This window comes from Amblyomma americanum, chromosome 4 (assembly GCF_052857255.1).
Source record: "Amblyomma americanum isolate KBUSLIRL-KWMA chromosome 4, ASM5285725v1, whole genome shotgun sequence".
Classification (NCBI taxonomy): Eukaryota; Metazoa; Arthropoda; class Arachnida; order Ixodida; family Ixodidae; genus Amblyomma; species Amblyomma americanum.
Window position 1 is genome coordinate 179,122,372 of NC_135500.1, and position 19,031 is coordinate 179,141,402.

At 47.3% G+C, this 19,031-nt stretch overlaps 1 protein-coding gene across 1 annotated transcript in view; it reads right to left on the minus strand.

Moving 5' to 3' along the window:
* LOC144128766 (cytochrome P450 2A7-like) overlaps positions 1-17,831 on the minus strand; it is a 33,414-nt gene extending 15,583 nt beyond the window's left edge. Inside the window, exons 1-4 of the mRNA XM_077662439.1 lie at positions 17,641-17,831; positions 2,963-3,219; positions 1,152-1,276; positions 529-635 (exon numbers count right to left, since the gene is read on the minus strand). Of these exons, the coding sequence (XP_077518565.1) occupies positions 529-635; positions 1,152-1,276; positions 2,963-3,177 (447 nt within the window). The 5' untranslated portion in view covers positions 3,178-3,219; positions 17,641-17,831. The remainder of the gene's footprint in view (positions 1-528; positions 636-1,151; positions 1,277-2,962; positions 3,220-17,640) is intronic.
* Between the last annotated feature and the right edge of the window lie 1,200 nt (positions 17,832-19,031).

The window sequence follows — 19,031 nt, forward strand, 5'->3', positions numbered from 1 at the left end:
AGTTATATCGTTCACGTATATAAGAAATAGTAAAGGCCCCAGAATGGATCCTTGAGAGACGCCGTACTTAATTTATTCTGCACTACTCAAAAATGAAGTGGCTGATTATTCGTGTGGCGCTGCCATTACAGTAAATCAATCATCTGTGACGATTACGAACATGTTGCGAGTGTTTTCAAGTGAAGTGCAAAATCTTTTCTTGTAAACGTAGACTGCTTTTTTTGATTGCCTTCTTGTAGTTTGCAAATATTTAATAAACATAGTACATTGGCCAGTGAAGCAGATGGGTATGAAATTAGCAGGCTACTTCACACAGCGGTACCCAGGAAATTTTTTCTAAGTGCACTGCGGCAAAGAGACTCACACCCATGAGGTTGATGGAAGTGTGGATGAGTGCCACACGGTTCCCAACATTCTGTTATGCCTGTATAGCATCGCTTTCGGAAGTTTTTTAGCACTTTTCTGCAATGTTAATAACTGAACGTGTGTCTTGCGCAGAGTTAGACCCGAAACAGAAGCGCAGCTTGCCTTCACGTGCTCCTCCATGGAAGTCTTGCCGAAGCCCAGGTCCCGCAGGACGTGCAAGCAGAACCTACGGTTGTCCACCCACGTGTCTCCATTGAGTGTCGCCACGCCTGACCATCAGGAAAAATATTTAATTCCACAGTTAGTAATTGCACTAGGGCAATAACTAAGGCGCGTGCTCCTTTAAGGAGTTGGCTTGAAAAGAACGCAAAGATTGCACATATATCAATAGGCTAAATATATAAAAGACAAGAACTGAGCACATGAACAAATACGTTGTTTTGCACGCACTCTATCTTTCCTGCTGTCAGCAATCACAAAATTTCTCGCCGTTGCATGCAAGCCCGGTGATTTTTTTTTATGCCAGGCAGCTTAAACCAAAGCTACACTATCTGGTGCACTGACGCGGAGGAGTGCACGCTATTGTCGCCAGACAGCGTTTGTTGGTAACTGAAAAATATAGCTGGTCAACAGAAGAGAATTCCTGTTCTTTTCAAGTACCGCCGCTATGCATTCTTGTGACCCCACCAGCGCTTTTTAGCTCGTTTGCACTATGCACGAGCATGTATATCCTTACGCGTTAATCAAAGCCGCATTGGAACATTTGGACAACTTTATATCCTTACCTCCGTACACTTCACCCCGGAAGAGCCACTTTTGAGGGCGGTATAAAACTTCCTTCTTCGTCAAAAACTTCTTTATTGACTGAAAGTCATTCAGTATGACCATGTCGGCTGAGCCAGTCTTTATCCTGGAAGGTAATCGGGGAAAGATGCATATATTGCAGTTAGAAGTGTCCTAGAAATATATTTTATATGTGAGTAGTTAATTAACTCATAATATATGACTATTGCTGCTCTCGGAAGGCGTATCACGGAACTGAAGAGGGCGTAATAAATGGTTAAGACCAGCAGGAGAATTCTATTGCGATAAAACAGTAAGAATGTAAAGTTAATCATTAATCTTCTGTAAGAAAACTGTCTGGTATATTCGAATTTTAGCCATCATTTCGGTTCACTCTAGACGTGGTTTGAAACCGTCGCTTCGTTCGAACAGTGGGAAAACAGGCGCACTTCTCTCCTACCACAATGCACGTGTACCAGATAACACTGCGATGGAGGCGTGCTCTGAAATGTCACCGCCATCAAGAGCTGTCGGCGCGGAAACAGCAGCATTAGCCGCCTCAATCAACTATCATCGGCTCCTTTCGAGCTTGCTAAATGGGTCGCATGATGTGCACTGGGTTCGGGCTGCCAAAAGGACCGTTTAACGTTCTCAAATCGCTCAGGAAATCAGAATCGGCGCCGAGGTGCAGTTGAATGGGAGATTTTGCGCGTTGCTGCCACAGAAACAAACGGAGCTTCTTTTCGCTTGTTACTCTACACAGGCGTAGATAGCATCTCGTTCAATGTAATGACGTTAGAGAAAAGGCGTTCAGTCCTTCGATTTGGGGCTCATGTAATCCTGCCATAATAGCACCCATCTTTACACTTGCGTTTTGCTATCTTAGTGTGGACACCCCGGCATTTTTCATAGGAGTGACAGTGTCATCGATGCTATTAAATGCTCGCATCAAGCACTGCAAACGAGGCCTTGTCCGACATGAACGACGCCGTGTGAAAAATGGAGAGCAGGCATTGTATTCAAAGCGAATACGTTAACTTGTGTAACGTTAGAGGGCGCTTCACGGCACATGTATTCGGCCTCGCGACGGATGCGTTACGTTGTAGATGCCCTGTAAATGAGTAGAATCCAAAACTCCAGAGCTGCACACGAGCGAAAGCGGTTTGTGATCGGCCTGGCATTCATTTTATTCTGTAACCGGCTTGATTAGTAGGTACGGGACCACGGCCGTCCTCGCGAAGTGGTTTTACGAGGTTTGCGAACTCGACTAATGGTTCGCGGATGCCAGTTCAAGGTGAACTCCACAACACAATGAAGACTTTTAGAATGAAGTGCATACCTGCTACCAACAGAAGGCAAGCGCAGCAAGGCGTGGCATAAAATCATGTGGGCGGATGAGAGCATGTTTTCGGAACTAGAGGCCGTAGCTGGCACAGGACCGTGTTCATTGGAGATATATGGCAGAGGCCTTTACCCTGCACCCTGCAATGGGCGCAGTCAGGCTGTTGCTGCTGCTACTGCTGATGCCTGCTACCTAGCTAGACTCAAGGTAAAGTTACGTGTGGGGCAGGTCTCTAAGCCACATACACTCACGCCTTTCGCTGCGCTTACAAATTACAAAATGGGAGTGACCTCAACTCTTTCAAATATTTCAGTGGACAGTGTCTACGGACTGTGTAAATAAATTTTTGCAGCGGTTAAGACTTTTCAATACCCCGAAGGCCACGGGGCCCCATCGTCGGAATCGTGCACTTTCCACACAGTGTGGCCGGCAAAAAGAGTGGGTCTCTGGGGGGATGACAGAGGCGCTCACCGGTAGACGGGCCCGTACTGCTGCGCCCACTTCATGGCCTGGTTGCAGTGGAAGTCCTTGTGCGTAAACTGAACGTGCCCCACGAGTGGTCGACCCGGGGGACCGGGCGGGAGACGCGTGCCTGGTGGTAGCCGCTTGACCTGAAGCCATCGCTGTAGCAACACGTATAGCAGGGACGCCACCAGCAAGCTGCTCGCCACCGTCAGCCAGTCCATGCTTGCGCTGGTACCCAATTTTGATGGTCTGGAGTGTGGCGACTGTTAAAGAAATGATAAGAAAAGGAGAGAAACATCGATCAAAAGTTGGGGTAAAAAAAATGGCAGGCCATGCTCTGCAAGAGCAAGGTTCGCATGTGCTGGCAAGCACCTGACCAAATAACGACTGCTCGGCTATTTTTCAAACCATTGCAAATACATTTTGTTGGCCATTGAAAACACCTTTCTTTATTAACCTTAACTTCTGCTGAACCAGTGCCACCACCGCCTTGTTCACACCACATCATTCTTCTTTTGTTGCTTTTATTCGCAACAGTGGCATGTTTAAGACACTGTTTAAGACATGCCAAGGCGGTGCCCATTTTGCCTGGTCCATGTTTAGCGCAAGGCCGATGGGACCAAGCGACGCGTGGAGGTTTTGTCGGCGAGCGCGCGATAGGTTTCTGTGACGTCAACGGAGGCGGAGTTTGTATACGCCATCCACATTCTGTTCACTCACGCCACCTAGGATTACTTCATGGAAAGTTCGCTGCCACTTCTGTTGGCGTGCTGCGCAGACTATGACCACCTCTACCCTTCAAGTAACACGGCACTCGTCGTGACTTTTTGTTTTAGTTATGCTGATGGGCGTATATGGCGCTTCAGAATGGAAGGTTACCTCTGAGGTGTCAGTAAGCGCACTGATATTGAGATATTAATTCCCAAGTAGCTTTGAACACCTCTACCGACAGCGGTTTAATATTGATCGTCAAGAGTCTTGTGATAAACAACCATTATAAACTTGGTCGGAAACTTGCTAAAGTCTGAACAATGGTTGTGAATAGCCGTGAATTTTAAGGCTTGAAACGAAGTTAGATTTATGGCTAATCGTTATCAGTCTAACTGCACCCGCTTTAGAACAAAGACCTCTTCTGGCCTCCGATAACTTTGTCTGCGCCAGCTGCAGTCAACATACCTCCGGCCAACTGCCTAACTCGTTTGCCTATATGGCACCCTGCTGCCGAGTCTTGCTATATTCATCTGCTCCTGTAATCCGTTGCGTTACCCTAAGGGACGATCAGTTTTCTTTCCTTCGCATTACGTTTCCTGCCCATGATTATTCGTTCTTGGTTTCAAATTAGTTATCATTAACCTGCTTTTTCCTTAACCCACTCTCCTCTCTTCTTGACTCTTAAAGTTACACCTATCATTTTCCTTTGGTCCAAGGCCTACGGGCACTGCAGCGGTGGCCGAGTGGTTAAGGTGCGGGGTGCCTCGCATGCAGGAGGCGCGGGGTTCGATCTCCAGTGGCGCCGGGTACCCACCGGTGATACATTGGGTACAAGCTTTCCTTTGGCTTGGTGCTCGACTTATTTAGGGTGAGATGCTTGGAAAATGGGTCTTTGACCCCACCTTGAGTAATCGAAGATATCTTGCTTCATGGAGCTCTTTGGCCATAGATGCCCTTGCGCCATAAAAATCTATAATCGTCATCCCCAATGCTTAGGAGAATAACCCTAGGCGGAGTAAATTTGTATCATTTTCCTTTCCATAGCTCACTGCACGGTCCTCATTTAAATTCCAAGCTTTTTGATTAGCCTCCATGCTTATGTTCCATAAGTGAGTACTGGCAAAATGCAGCTGCGATTTAATCTGCTCTTAAGTGGTGATGGTAGACTGCTGTTGAATATTTGAAAGCACTTGACAAGTGCACGCCATCCCATTGTTTCCGTTTTTTACTCTCCTGATCTGGAACTGCAGTCATAATTGCTTTTCGTAGACGTATTCTTTTACCGCTACCTATGTTTCGCCGCCTTTCTTAAACTGTTGTTTCCTTCCAAGACTAGTGTGCACTACTTCGGTTTTGTCAATAATGATATTTAGATCCTCCCTTCTGTTTTGCCGATTAATGTCCTCGGTCATGCGATGAATTTCGCCCTCTGACTTCCTTCGCAGTGTAATGTCATCTGCCGATCGAAAATGTTCAGATTAGCGTGTAAGTTATTGCGTGTATGAAGCATAAACATATTTTATAGTCACGCCTGTACAATAGGGGAAAATAAGTCTACAACTCCGGATTACGTTGTTTTCACACGATTATTACCGCAGTAGGAATAAAAATGATTGCGATAATTAAACAAGCAACTGAAAACATCTGTTTATAATTCACACTTTCAAAGCCATTCAATGACTTTGGAAAGTGTGAATACAAAGTGTGAATACAAAGTGTCAATACAAAGTGTAATACAATAGAGTCTCTGCCAAAGTTTGGCAGAGACTCTATTGTATTACAGCCCTGCAACGCCTAATTTCCGTTCGAAAGAGGGGGCGCCTGGTGACGAGTTAATTAAAAGGAAGCCAGGCTGTTTCGACGTAGAACGACGTGCACTCGCGCTCCAAACCTCTACGCCGAGAGTTTGCAAAGCGTCCACATCGATGTAAATGACAGTTTAAAATTCACGACCCATCAGATAAGAATTTTATTGGATAGCGGTTTGCCACGTATGCTCGGCAGCGCACAGTGTGTACGCTGCATCTTTATAAGCAGGCGTAGAAAGTATAGCTACTTGCCTAAAAACGCCAAATGAAGTCTCCCGTAGACAACAGAGAAGGAAACCCCCTCTTTTCTTTTACCGTTTGCTCTTTTTGTTTGGCGAGATGTACGTTGTTCGCACACAGCGAAAGGTACAAATATGGTCAGAAAAAAAGAAACAGTCCTGCCACGCCCTTCAAATTTCTTCCTCGGCACCCAGTTTTACCTGAAGTACCTGCCGCTCCGGATAACTGAAATGCTTCACCGAAGCAAATTCCATACAGGAGTGGGTTCACGGCAAAGCCCGGTGCTGTTACTGCGCGGTTTATAAAAATGTAAGAAAATCCAGTCAACTCAGTTCAAAAGGCTTTTACCGATTACCATGAAGACAAGGTACGAAAAAACCATAGAAAATACGCACGTTGATTTCCTGTGGCCTCTCGGTTTGTAGCCTGCAGCAAGTACGGGAGCATTAGGAAACATATGTTGTCGTAAGTTGCTAGGCTTCAACTCATAGCTAACGTCAGAGAAGTACGTAATGCAGTCGCGTACAGCTGCGCCTCTACACTTTCAACTAAGACATAAAAAGAAAAACTCACCACCTGGCTACCCATTAGGAGTGCTGCATGTTCGGTGCTTTTCTTGGCCTGTTCATGCACATGAGTGGCGCTCAGGCACAGGTTCGTTTAGAATCTTTATTAAGCAGCACTGCAGAGGCATTTGAGTGCAAAGTAATATTTAAAAGCTTCCGTAGAAGCACGCGGAAATGATTTGGCTGGACACCACAATGCACTTTCGTGCAGCCATGTCCGACACTCTTGGACAAATAATTTCAATATTGAAAAAAAATGTAATAGAAATATTGAATGTATTATCCCTTCTTCTGGTGTGTAGCAAAATATTTATTTTGAAGTTCATCCATCGCTCTCATCGAGCAGTTAAGGCTAATGCATCGCGAGGCATGCTAGGGATGCTTCAGTTAAAAGCACGTGATACAAATGTGGTCATTCACGACATCGCTTCCTGGAAAGGATGTCCTTGACACCTAATGGTGCGTCATAATAAAGTTGTTCTCCCCCGCTCTGCCAGGACAAGGGGGTGTCTGCGTATTTAATTCCGGCTTCGCGGTAACTGGAACTCCGGCAAGATTTACGCGCCGCTCACGGCGGTGTGCGCGTACCTGTCAGGAATGCGGGGTCGGTCTGACAGCTCCGGCAGCTTTGAGCGCTTCCTAGAGAAATGGCTGTATGGCTCCTTGGCCATCTATCGCGTTCAAAACAAGACGGTGCATTGCGCCACGTTGGAATGCAACGTAACGCTGGGAACCAGTTCCTGACGTGAAAGTAGGACAAGACAGCGGGAGAGCTGGATTCGACTCGTTCGTTGTCAAATACGATTTTGCCTTGTTTTGCCAGCCCCAATATTAGTTTCAAGATACAGACTCTTGCCGCAGTTATAAACTTTTAAGAACGGAAGATTCTTAGAGCGGTGTTTTAAAAATAAATAATTAAGAAACCCTTTGTGGCACTGAATTGGGGCGTACGAACGCGCGCTGCCGGTTTTAGGCTGTGTGCCGACCCCTCGCACGCGCGAATCCTGAGAGTACCAAAAGCCCTATAAAAAATTCCAAAAGTCCGCTTCCCTGCGTAGGAAGAACATCTTTATCCACGTTTACGTTGCTCATCCTGGCAACAAAAGTCCGGTTCACCACTCGATAGCTTTAACAAGCCTCTTTCCGTGCACCCACCTGGAAAGCAGGAACCTGGCACAGCTGCGGCTCCCCCCCCCCCCCCCCTCCCCACCCCCTCTCGTGGCTGCAATGCGTGCGCCGCAAGTGTTTCACCTGCCAAGGAATGGTTTCGGCAGAGCTGCTTTACTGCGACTGCAACACATGCAAGAAGCGTGCGAGTAGGATGTACCTCATTATTCTGACTCGACAATTTTTCAGCAATGCGCTCATTTTCTTCCTTTAAAACAAGCAGGGCTGCCATGGGCAGGGCACCCAAAAACCAGCTTTAAGTGCTTGCTACCCCTATATTAGTGAAGTGCTTCACAGCTTCACAGAAAATCTCGAGCACACCTTCGTTTCGAGCACCGTTCAAAGCAGTGGAAACCGCGATATTAATGGTGCGACTAGCGAATCGCGCCAAATCGCTTCTTCGCATGAGATACGAGGATTTTTTACAAGCTTGTCAATAACGAAAAAGTTCCTGCAGCGGAGTGGAACCTATATAAATGCAAACAATGGCTTCCACGTGTATGATATTCTCCTACGCTCACGTACCAATTGCGCGCTTCACAATGCCGTCGGCTTGTGCCGACTCCGCGTTCTTCCGCTGCACTGTAAGCACTTCTGAGTTAGAGTATATATCTAGACACTCTCCAGGCTTATGGATGGCTGTTTATTTGATGGCATGATGCTGTGTCTGTAGACGGCAAGAGCGACGGTACGCTTACATAAAGCTAATATATCGGCGGACACCTGGACCGCGCCGTAAGGGAAGGGAGAAAGGAGGGAGTGAAAGAAGAAAGGAAGAGAAGGATGCAGCAGTGGAGGGCTCCGGAGCAATTTCGACCACCTGGGGATCTTTAACGTGCACTGACATCGCACAGCACACGGGCGCCTTAGCGTTTTTCCTCCATAAAAACGCAGCCGCCGCGGTCGGGTTCGAACCCGGGTATTCCGGGCCAATAAAGAAAGTAGAAATACAGAATCCGAGCACTAAAAAACTGAGCTTCACATGTTTCTACTATCAATAAGTTTAGTCTATAACAGCCACATTGATGCGCGTTTGCTCGACAGATTTGGCAGAAACTTCATTTCATTTCTGTTGAAAGGGTCACTCCAAGCGCACGGACCCTACACTGCAGTCACTCTTTCGTTTAGCTAATATGGTTCATTTCAACAATTTCGTGCCTTTCGTAACGTTTACCTTTCGACGAAATCTTTCGCATCGTTGACAGGCTAACTCGACGCAATGAGGAGCGTAACGCAGCTGACAGAAAACTTCCTTTCGGACTCGTGCACGGCGGCGGTGGAGTTTTCCTGACAGGGACGAAGAAGTGGCAGCTCGGTGGCGCTGACCGCAGGCCGATGGTGTAGGCGCCTGATCTCGATTTTCTTCCTCCTACGCCACGCGAAACTCAGCAGCACGCACATTCACGGGCAAGAAGGTTTTTGAGCCTTGTATAACTGCCACCTCGTGGGGAGATGATAGTCGTGCTGGTAAGCCATGGCACCGAATTCCCGGCCTCGTCGTTCCAGTCCCCGCAGGCAGGTGCATTTTATTTCATTCCTTTCGTTCGTCCGAACACTATTTGGTAGCAACACCAGGCCGTTGTGCCATAGGAGATGCGGGCTAGGCAGTTTTCTTCATATTTGTTTTAAAGCCGACTCTAGCGAATGTTAGCAGAATCAACTGCAACACTTCTCCCATAAAGGAACACTGAAGGCAAACTGGAGTTGTTCTGCATCGATATATTACCACATTTCAATAAACTATTTTCACTGAAAATAAAGCTTTTGCAAGGTAGAAAAGTCCAGGAATAGAAACACGGGTGCCGCCATCGCGATGCATCTACACAGTTTATTTTTCGCGGATTCCAGAGGCTACGTTAAACTGCCATTTACTTGAAAACGGTGGTCATGGAGTCCTTTTCGGCCCTGTCGTCTCGAGTATCAATCGAGTGGCTCGAAAAAATTTAAAAGCATTTCTCCGAGCAATAAATGAGTCTTTTTACTGCCTGACCAACATCAAAATACCCAGAAAGAGGCATAGAATAGCTTTTTATTCAGAACAAGAATTGTATGGTGTTGCCCTAAGTGTCCCTGTAAGCTCTGCTGGCGTCTCGGTCGCTGCGATAGATTTGGTGGGAAATAAGGCACCGAGAACGATGCCGATACAACAAAAGCGACCAAAGTGGTCGAGAGCGCGTTCCATCTCATGTCTTTTTCCGAGCTGCGTCGTAATTTTTCGCACACAATTTACGCACACTCCACGGCGGCTATTAACTTACCTCATCGCTGGAAAATTACTTCCGGCCTCAGAGAAGACTTAATAGAAGACCTATAATCCCTGGCCCTGCCCTAATTCATCATAAGGTGGATTCCTGGCCGTGCACGGATTAGAGTAAACAAGCTGGCTCATCAGGCAGCCCACTGTTTGCACATCCGGAGACACCGCGGTCCCATCGTTAACCCCTACAAATTAGGTCGAGATGCTGGTAGAAAAACACACAATTAGGAACGCCACCAAAAAAAGGGGGAAAATTAATCGCAACATTCACCGCGGCCACATCGAATTCATAGCGTTACTTGTATCCACATACCTCGTAGTAATTGAATAAATAGCATACTTACACCTGCATGACTCATCCTTTCCTGTCTACGTCCTCTAACCCCTCCTCTTCCAACTGCCGTGCTCTCTTCCTCGCCCTGCCCACTCTCTTCAGCCATTCCCTTATGCTCCCTTCCTGGAGTTCCTTGCTATCTTCAGCGTAGCTTGAAGACCAGCTCGGTCTGGTCAACCAGGCGCAGGATTTACTATGCGCTTCACCTGCGCTCTCTAATAAAATGACTCTCTCTCTTTTTAGGAATAATTTCGCGTCGTGATGGGCCGCGGCTTGAGATGTTTTTTCACCCAGCTGAACAAAACGCTCGGTGACCTTCGCCGCTTTTCCCGCTTACGCGCCGCTGCGATAATGCTAGCACTGGCGCTCATTCCCGGCAATGTGCTGTTGCTTGTTTCTTTGTCTGAAGCCTGATTTGTGGCAGGCTGCTCACCGGCGCATGGCATGATCCCTCAGCTCTGACAGGTAGGTTAGCGATACAACGCGATCGGGGTGTGGCGTGAGCAACAAATCAAGCATAGGAGACGAATGATCAGTCTGTCTAGTTAGTTCGGAAATTAATTGTGCTAATCCTAGCGTTAGACATGAATTTACAAAGTCGCGTTCAGCGTTGTGTTTAGATAACGTCTGTGTCAAATCAGACCGTATGATTTCTGCAAGGTTAAAATCACTCGGTATTAAAATAGCAGCCTTATAATAAACTGCACATCTCCAACCAAAAATGTTAACTTTAACCCAACGTTTCGAAGCCGACTCGGCTCCTTCATCAGGGGTGACTGAGAGCTAGCGTCTTTTAAGTATGGAAGGGAGGGGGGGGGGTGTGAAAAGAACGACAGCTGTGTCGCAAAAGGCGCGGGCAAGGGGGAGGCGGGTTTAGGCTGTTAGTCACGCTGGCGCACTGCAGGGAGGTGCTGAATGGCGACTTTTTTTCGTTGCGTTGAAGAGCGAAGTCCCTGGGCATACACTGGGGACAGGTTTTCTTTTTATGCGGTTGATATTGTTCGGGGTGGTTTGGATATGCCAGGATTCCAGAAGGAGCCTCTTGTGGTAATTTGTTTCGGTTCCGAGGATGCGGCTCTCTTCAAAGTTTGATTCTATGGTCGGAGTCCTCGGAATGTTCGGCTACTGGATTGCGCTTTCTTGCGAATTTGCGGACGTCGTTCTTATGTTGCCGAATTCTTTCTTTGAAATTTTTGGTTTCGCCGATGTAGCTTGCGTCGCAGTCGGCGCATGGAATTTGGTAGACAATGCTTTGGGCTCTTTCTCTCGGCGGCCGGTCTTTGGGAACAGGTAGGCAAAGCGCAACAGTGTTTGTGGGCTTGTGCGCAACCTAGAGACCCGATTTTTCTCCCCCCCCCCCTTCTCCCCTCCATACTTAAAAGACGCTAGCTATTGCCCTCAGTCACCCCTGATGAAGGAGCCGAGTCGGCTTCGAAACGTTGGGTTAAAGTTAACATTTTTGGTTGGATATGTGCAGTTTATTATATGTCTTCAAACCCAACCAGACAGGTAAACCTGTCAAAATGTTTAGTTTTCTAAAATAGCAGCGTGAGGATTGAACTGGTGACGTGGTTAAAGGTGTCATGAAACTGCATTACGTAAGTGGGTTCAGCGTCTGGCGGGCGGTAACAAACTGAGAAAATTAGTGGAGGGTCAGATGCGTTGCAGGATACGAATAGCATTTCTAAAAATAATGGCATGCTGATGACAGAGGACTGCACCCGGTGATGTGTAGCTGCGAGTACTTCGCCACCATGCTTATCACTATGCCGAAGTTGGGGAGACAAGACGACAGCTCGCTATTGGTTATCGATGGGTTTAGTTAGGCTTCTGTCAAGATGGTTACGTTGCATTTGGTAGTGTCGGTAAGAGGATAAAGTAAGTCACGTTTTGGCTCGATGCTTTTAACATTATTGTAAAGAAGGGATATGGGGTGTGATTTCTATTGCGGAGCGCAGGAGCATGCCTAAGGGTTGAGCATGATCACCTGCATGGTGCGAAGTGTGATCGAAAACGCACTTGGTCTCGTCAATAGCCAGTTTGTTGTAGCGAAGTTATATTGACTTAAGCCCCCGCGGCGGCTCACTGCTCATGGTCCACGGCTTCTTAATTCGCTTTGGGACGTTAAACTCCTTAAACCTAACCTTTTTTTTAATGTGCTGGCGCTCTCGCGAATTCAATCAATTTTTTACGCGCAGTACGAGTGTCTGAAGAAATATTTTCCTACGTAGTCTGATCCTTCTCGTTGTCTTTTTTTCCATTTTGTAGGACGTTGTTTTCATCTTTAAAGTGAAAGAGCAAACATTAATGTTCCCGTTTTTATCAGTATCAAATCGGCCAATTGCGTGGGCTCTTTCAGTGCCCTTTACTTGGAGAGTGACATTGTTTCGAGTGGCACACGTAAAATATTTTTTTGTATGATTGCGACCAGGTATATTTGTCGCTATCTTTCAAGCCGAAGAAAGCAAGATTTGACGGGCGAGCGCGATTATCAGAATCCTCGATTCTGGCTGAAAGGCTAGCAATTTCCTGGCTATTTTCAGTAGCGAGTTCGTGCACGTTTTCGACCTCGTTTTTTTCAAATAGTGCTTTAAGGAACGTTATAAAGCTTCCTCGAAACGATCAGCGTATGAGAAACCAACATTTAATAAACGGAACGACCAAATTTTGTTGCAATTGCCCTCTTCCATCACCCTGGAAGCAGAAAATTAGTAACAAGTTCGTGCAATTAGCATTACGCAGCATAAACATGCTACATCTATGCATTCACCTGCCTCAAACCTGTGTCATGCTTATATACTCACTATGAAGGGTATACCATCTAGTTTTAGGGGTGTATTGCAAATAACCACAAATTTAAAAAAGAATTTTAGTGCCATTGACTTAATCGGACGGTTGAAAAAACGAAGAGGTTTAACTACAAAGTCATATTAGTTGAAGTAAGTCCTTAGCACACGAGCAAAAAAAAAAGTGCAATCCATTTCTTAAAATCAATGCTTGACGTAGAAGTTTACTTTCTTGGAACTTTTTTTTTTCATCAATGTTATAATTCTTCAGATCAATGTTTCATCAATGTTGCTTAAACATTATGCTTCTAACGCTACTGATCAACTTTTTGTGGAGCGTTCAATAAAAAACTAAAGTGTAGGGAAATTATTGCCGAAAGATATCAATGACCATGAATTGACCTGCTCGTAATTGAGTTCCTGTTGATCAACATTCAAATGAGACTCATTTGACCTGTGAACAATTGACTTCCTGCTGACTCATATCAGTAGAGAGCGTTTTGAAATCTTAACAAATAAGCTCAATGAAGTTTTGGGTTTTTATTGTAATGTTGCAGACTCTACAAGCGCTCAGTACGCGGTCAATTGAAACTAAATGGGCATTTTTGTTAGGAAGAGTGGCTCGCTTTCGAGTAGACAACTATTTGTCCGACCTCCATCAGTTCCCCCGTTCCACTCGTCAAGGTGCTGTTCTATTAAATAACACCATCTGCCGGGCTAGTTGGTTGCGATCCATATGTATCAGCAGCGCGAACACAAAAAGGAAGAAGAAGGAGAAGATAGTACAGAGCGCTCAGCGCTCTGTACAGTCTTCTCTTTCTTCTTCCTTTTCGTGTTCGCGCTGCTGATACATATGCTGTTCTCTGTTCCATCGTTTTAAATATCGCTATGGCCCTTCTCGCCGCCAAACTAGCCGAAATTCCCTACTTGCGCCGCATCTTTTACGCCGATGGCTTCACTCTCTGATGCAGTATTGCTCTTCCGGTCACGTAGAGAACATCCTGCAAGGTGACCTATATCTCATCGTCTTCTTTCTCACCACCGCTAGACTCGCTCCCCCGGAGAAATCCGAGTTGCTTCTCCGCAGCCACTCATCATACCAGCGCTCCTGCAATCCCCTCGTCTCTGTCAGTCTTCTGCCTCTCCCATTCCTGTCGTCAACCAGTGCAAAGTTCTTGGCTTCCCTTTGCATGCGGCAAAGAACGTGCTGGCCCTCCATCACGCTTTCACGACCTGTCACTCGGTAACTCACCTCCTGCGGCGCATGGTAACTCGGCCCTCAGGTCTCCACGAGGTTCATTAGCACTGAGTTGTCCACGCGCTCGCCCTTAACAAGGTCTCGTACTTTGTACCTTGCGTTTCCTTCACCCAGGCTCAGCGCTCTAAAGACTGCCCTTGAGGGCCTCTACAATTAAGGCAGCTCTCAACCTCTCTGTCCCTGCCTCTACCGCTGAGCTCTTTGCCATGGGCCTCTTCCATGCGCTCCATTCTCTTTTCACTCTACATCGTAAATCCCAGCTTGCCCGGCTTTCCTTTAGTCGTCAAGGTCAGTGTTTACTGGCTCAGGCGAGTGTCTCTCCAATTTCCATCTCCACCTTTATCTCTCCCATCCCCAACCCGGCTCCCAACCTTCGTATCCTCTCTTTCCCGTCTTGCAAGCCGGCCGTCGTCATGCTGCTGAGCAGCCTCTCCCTTCACCTCTCTTTGACACCCAGGGGGCGGCCTACACGTATGCTTCTTTCGTGGCTACTCGAGGTTCCTGCGGCTACGCTCTGTACCATGCCCACTTCCCCGCAACTGAAACCCACAGCAACGGGCCGTGCTTAAATGTCACTACTGTGGAGCACTTGCCGGCAGAACATTTGCAAAGCTGATCCAACCAGTATCTAACAGTTTCAACCTCTCTGCCCTCCGGATGCTTTGTTCCTCGAGCTCGCCGCCATTGCGCATGCCATTCAATCGTATACCATTCTTCTCTCTGTCTCCCAGAGTACACAGTCTACTTAGGCTACCGAGCCGATATCCGCCACATACAGAACCGCACACTAGCTCCTGCATTCCAACAGGAGGTTGAACGAGCAGCCTCCATTCTGCAGTTTTCCACTGTTTTGCTCCGCTGGGTCCCTAGGCATTCAGAAACTGACTGCAATGAGCTAGCCCATTAGTTCGTCCGCGATATTCTTAACCGGGCACCGTTGCACCCTGCCCCAAGGCCTCGGAGGACAGTGAAAGACTCCCTGCGCCGCACAAACAAGCGGTTATACCTCAGGCTCTCTATCAGCAAGCACATCTACCCTACCCCTCGTCTTTCACCCTCCGTGCCAGAGGCTCGCCTTCTTCTGCACCTTCAAATAATGCACTCATTTATTTTATTTCAGTATACTGCAAGCCAGAGTTGGCCCAAGCAGGAGGGGCATACAACTAAAAAAATTTCTAAAAGAGCACCAGCTACAAAACCGCGAGTCAGTAAACAGGACACAAAACCAGAGTCATCAAACAAGATACTGGGAGCCATACAATAAGTTCTTGAGCTCCTTCTCAAAATTCCTAGACTTACATAGACCCGAAGGAAGGCCATTCCACTCCGCGACAGTGTTCGAAAAAAAACTGTTCTTAAACCCACTAGTTCGCGCGAAAATTGGTGCTAATGACTGCTCATGTACATGACGTGTTCTCCTAGTGCTCGCCAGCTTCACACAATCAGGAAGATCTGCCTTCAGATTTTCAGACATGTAATTATGAAGCAGTACTAGACGGGTAACTTTTCTTCTTATTGCCAAGAACTGTAAATTACTCTTTCGAATTAATGCAGTTGGAGAGTCTATCCTTCTAAATTTCCCATAAATAAAACGAACTGCTTTTCGCTGAACACGCTCCAGTTGAGCAATGTCTTTCTTGTTATGCGGGTCCCACACTGCTGCCACATATTCAAGTCGGGACCTAACACAAGCCTTGTATGCAGTGTTTCTGGTGCTCACGGGAGAGTTTCTGAGTTTTCTTTTAATAAACCATAATTTCTTTACTGCTGATGAGCAGATGTCAGCGATATGAGCGGACCTCTTGCCTCCTTCGCTATTGCTATCGATCGACCCTTCCTGTCCTAACTGCCCCTCTACCTTTACCTGCCTATTTCATTGTCTTTTCTACTGCCCGGCTTCTCAGCAGTCAGGTACCAATTTCATTACCACCCGGATCGGCTAGTTTGGCGCTCAGGGGGACGGACGTCAACAGGCCGCCCACCAGATCATTATGCTTGGCCTGTAAATTTTGGTCCAATAAATGTCCTTTTCCACTACTGGTATTTAACAGAACATGCGTCATGATGGAACGTGAACATTTCGGCAGGATTCTGCCTGATTTCAAGACTGCATGACCTTTGCGACGCCGCAAATCCCGCCAACCCTCCCTCCTTAGCCCCGCGAACACGTTTTGTTCGCCACCTAACTTATGCAGCTTACATGGCGCCGACCCCCTTTCCCGGCAAGGTGGCAGCACATTTCTTGCTTTCATCGAATCAACCTTGAAGAACGTACTGTTATGAACGGGATGCACACCAGCCGAAGACTATTAAGACGCAGACTAATTCGATCGGGATGACCACTTTGGCGGTGACAGCAGCGGAAATTTCGAGAGCGTGAGGTGACCAACGACCGCACACCCACATAAATGAAGCGCCTGGGAAAGAGCCTGTGCAATTTTTCTCACGCCTTGCCTCAGTGGGAATGACCTTTCCCTTTTGACTCGTTCCCGGAGAAGGGCACCTGGGGCAGCAACCGACAACGGACAGACGACGGGGGAATAAAAGGACGGCACGTCAAGTAATTAACCGTGTCCGACAGGAGCCGGTCCGACCGGAGGCATCTTGAGGCCCGCGGCGCGCATGCATCACATGTGATTCGACACGGAGCCGCTTGCACGAGCTTGCCACAGTGCTGTGCAACTTTTTCCATCTTAGAGAAATGTGCCACATGTTGCATTGGCCGCCGCCTCATGAAGGGGCGGAACCTTAGGTGATTTAAGAAGCGTGCTGAGTGAGAACGAACGCTCTGGGCCCTGGCGACAAGGCTCACCCAGTCGCTCGACTCATGAACTGGTAATTTTTGACTCTTTGCCCATTTATTAAATATGTAAATAAGTTTCGTGAAAGTGACATTAAACCCACTTGTTTTTGCTATCGTTTTTTCAAACTTCAAGCTTCCGTCTTTCCTCCATCCTCCTCCGGCCCAACCACGCTGCACTGCATCGTAACAACTGGTGACAGCGATGGGGGCCGGCCCCGAAACGTCGCTTCTGTCTTGAGAGCTTGGTCGTAATGTCAGCTTCTCTTCTCTCTAATGTGTCTGAGAGTATGTTGTTGCATGGTTCTGAAGCCATGGAGGCTTTTAGCATAGAGCGCAGAGGAAGGTCATGGAAGAGGAGCTGTTGGACCTAGGCTGTAAAGTTTGTATCCGCTCATAGAAACACCGCAAGTTAGAAGAGTGTATCGGTTAATGCTGTCAAAACAACCTTGCGCTCAGATCTGAAGAGGATGTAGCATGTAATAACGAATGCTGTAATTGGAGCAAAAACATCTTCATAGCTAAACAAAATCAACTACATGGTTCAGGATATCGCTCTGCGGAATTCGTGTTTACTTGGAACGAAGCATTAACTTCTCCGCCATGCATCATTGCAGGTCACCTGAACTCGTAATCTTCGGTTTTTCTTATTTCCTTCCTATTTTCAATCACCGCGTTTTCAGTGTATTAAGGGAAGAGAGCTAACTCCTGCAGCTTGCATAGATCGCTCTCTAGAGGCGAACTCGGAAGCACTCACCGCTTATCGAATTGTAGCCTAGTGAAGTCCGGGCAGAAATGCTCGACAGCTGTCCGGACAGCGGGGAGTGTGCAACGCGCGTGAGACTTCAGTGGAGAAGACGGGTAGTCTGAAGCGGCAGGGCAGCAGCCAACCTTGACGTTCTCTCCGGGGACGAGGGTCTCAAAGACGAGGATGGTATCCGGACGTGTGGTCCTGCAATCGGCGCCTCGGTCGAAGGTAAACACCAGTCAGCGCTTTTATCGAGCATGTGCGATGCGAAGAGCTGTATTCGTGAGAGCAAATAGAAACCTACGTTGGGCGACTGGTGGCAAGAAAGCGCTGATACTTGACCTATCGGACCCGTTGCGTTCTTCCGGGTGATTATTCCTGTCGAGCGGCGCAGAGAGAGAAACACGAACAATGCAAAGGCGCTGATTGCGACGAGCCGACAGCGGAAGTTGGCATTGTTGCCAACAGCGGCTTGCTACTCAGCGATAGAAAGTAGCCTATTGCCCGGATAAGGATATTGCCCTGGGAGTTGTGCACGCAGCCTGCATATCTACAAGACAATTGGCAAATTCCCCATAAACAAGTGCGATTCGAGCAGGTTCTAATGCTTCAGATTTGCGGTATTCTGACAACTACTCATCGACCTCGTTATTTAGTATTTAACAAGTGCTCCTATTGTCCATGAGGTTGCTTCTCGCTGATTGATTTTATTCATCTGAAGTGTTGAACGCAGTTAAAGGACAGCCTGAGGCGCTGTTTTTGGGGATGGTAAAAGCAACTGTATAAGAAGTGGCGGGTTGGGTGGAGGGGCACGTTAAATATGAAGCAATAGTCCTGTTTCAGCTGAGCTTAGACCCGACAAATCTGTATTATCGTGCTTGAAGAGTCACTCGGTTTATTTTTCTAAAGGATGTTCGAAGCCGTCCAGACGAAAGTTTCTCACCGTCCAAAAATTAGCCTCGCCAAGGCGTGCACTCAGACTATGCAGCAGAAGCTTGAGGGCTCTGGAAAAGTGTTTGACGGTTTTTAAAACGAGAACATTATTGTGCTCACTGTGCGAAAACATCGCCGTCATCAGAAACCCGTGGCAGAAACGCGGCACGAAAATGATGTTATGACTCCTCCAGGAGCAATAGGCCGCCGGAGTCACCACCGCCATGTACCCGAAACCACAGTTGAGGTGCCGACTAACCCAGTTACACTTACTCTGGCATTTATGCATCATAAAAATTGCTTAGGTGGCCCCATAATGTTGTACTGAGAAATTACTTCTAGCCGCAGCCCCGGGTTTCAGCGGTGTCCATCTGTGTGAAGCCTCTGAGCAGCAGGTGAAACTAGTTCACTGCATGGGTGAGTGGACACTCAGTCACGCTGTGAGTAGGCGATAGCGTGCACCCAAA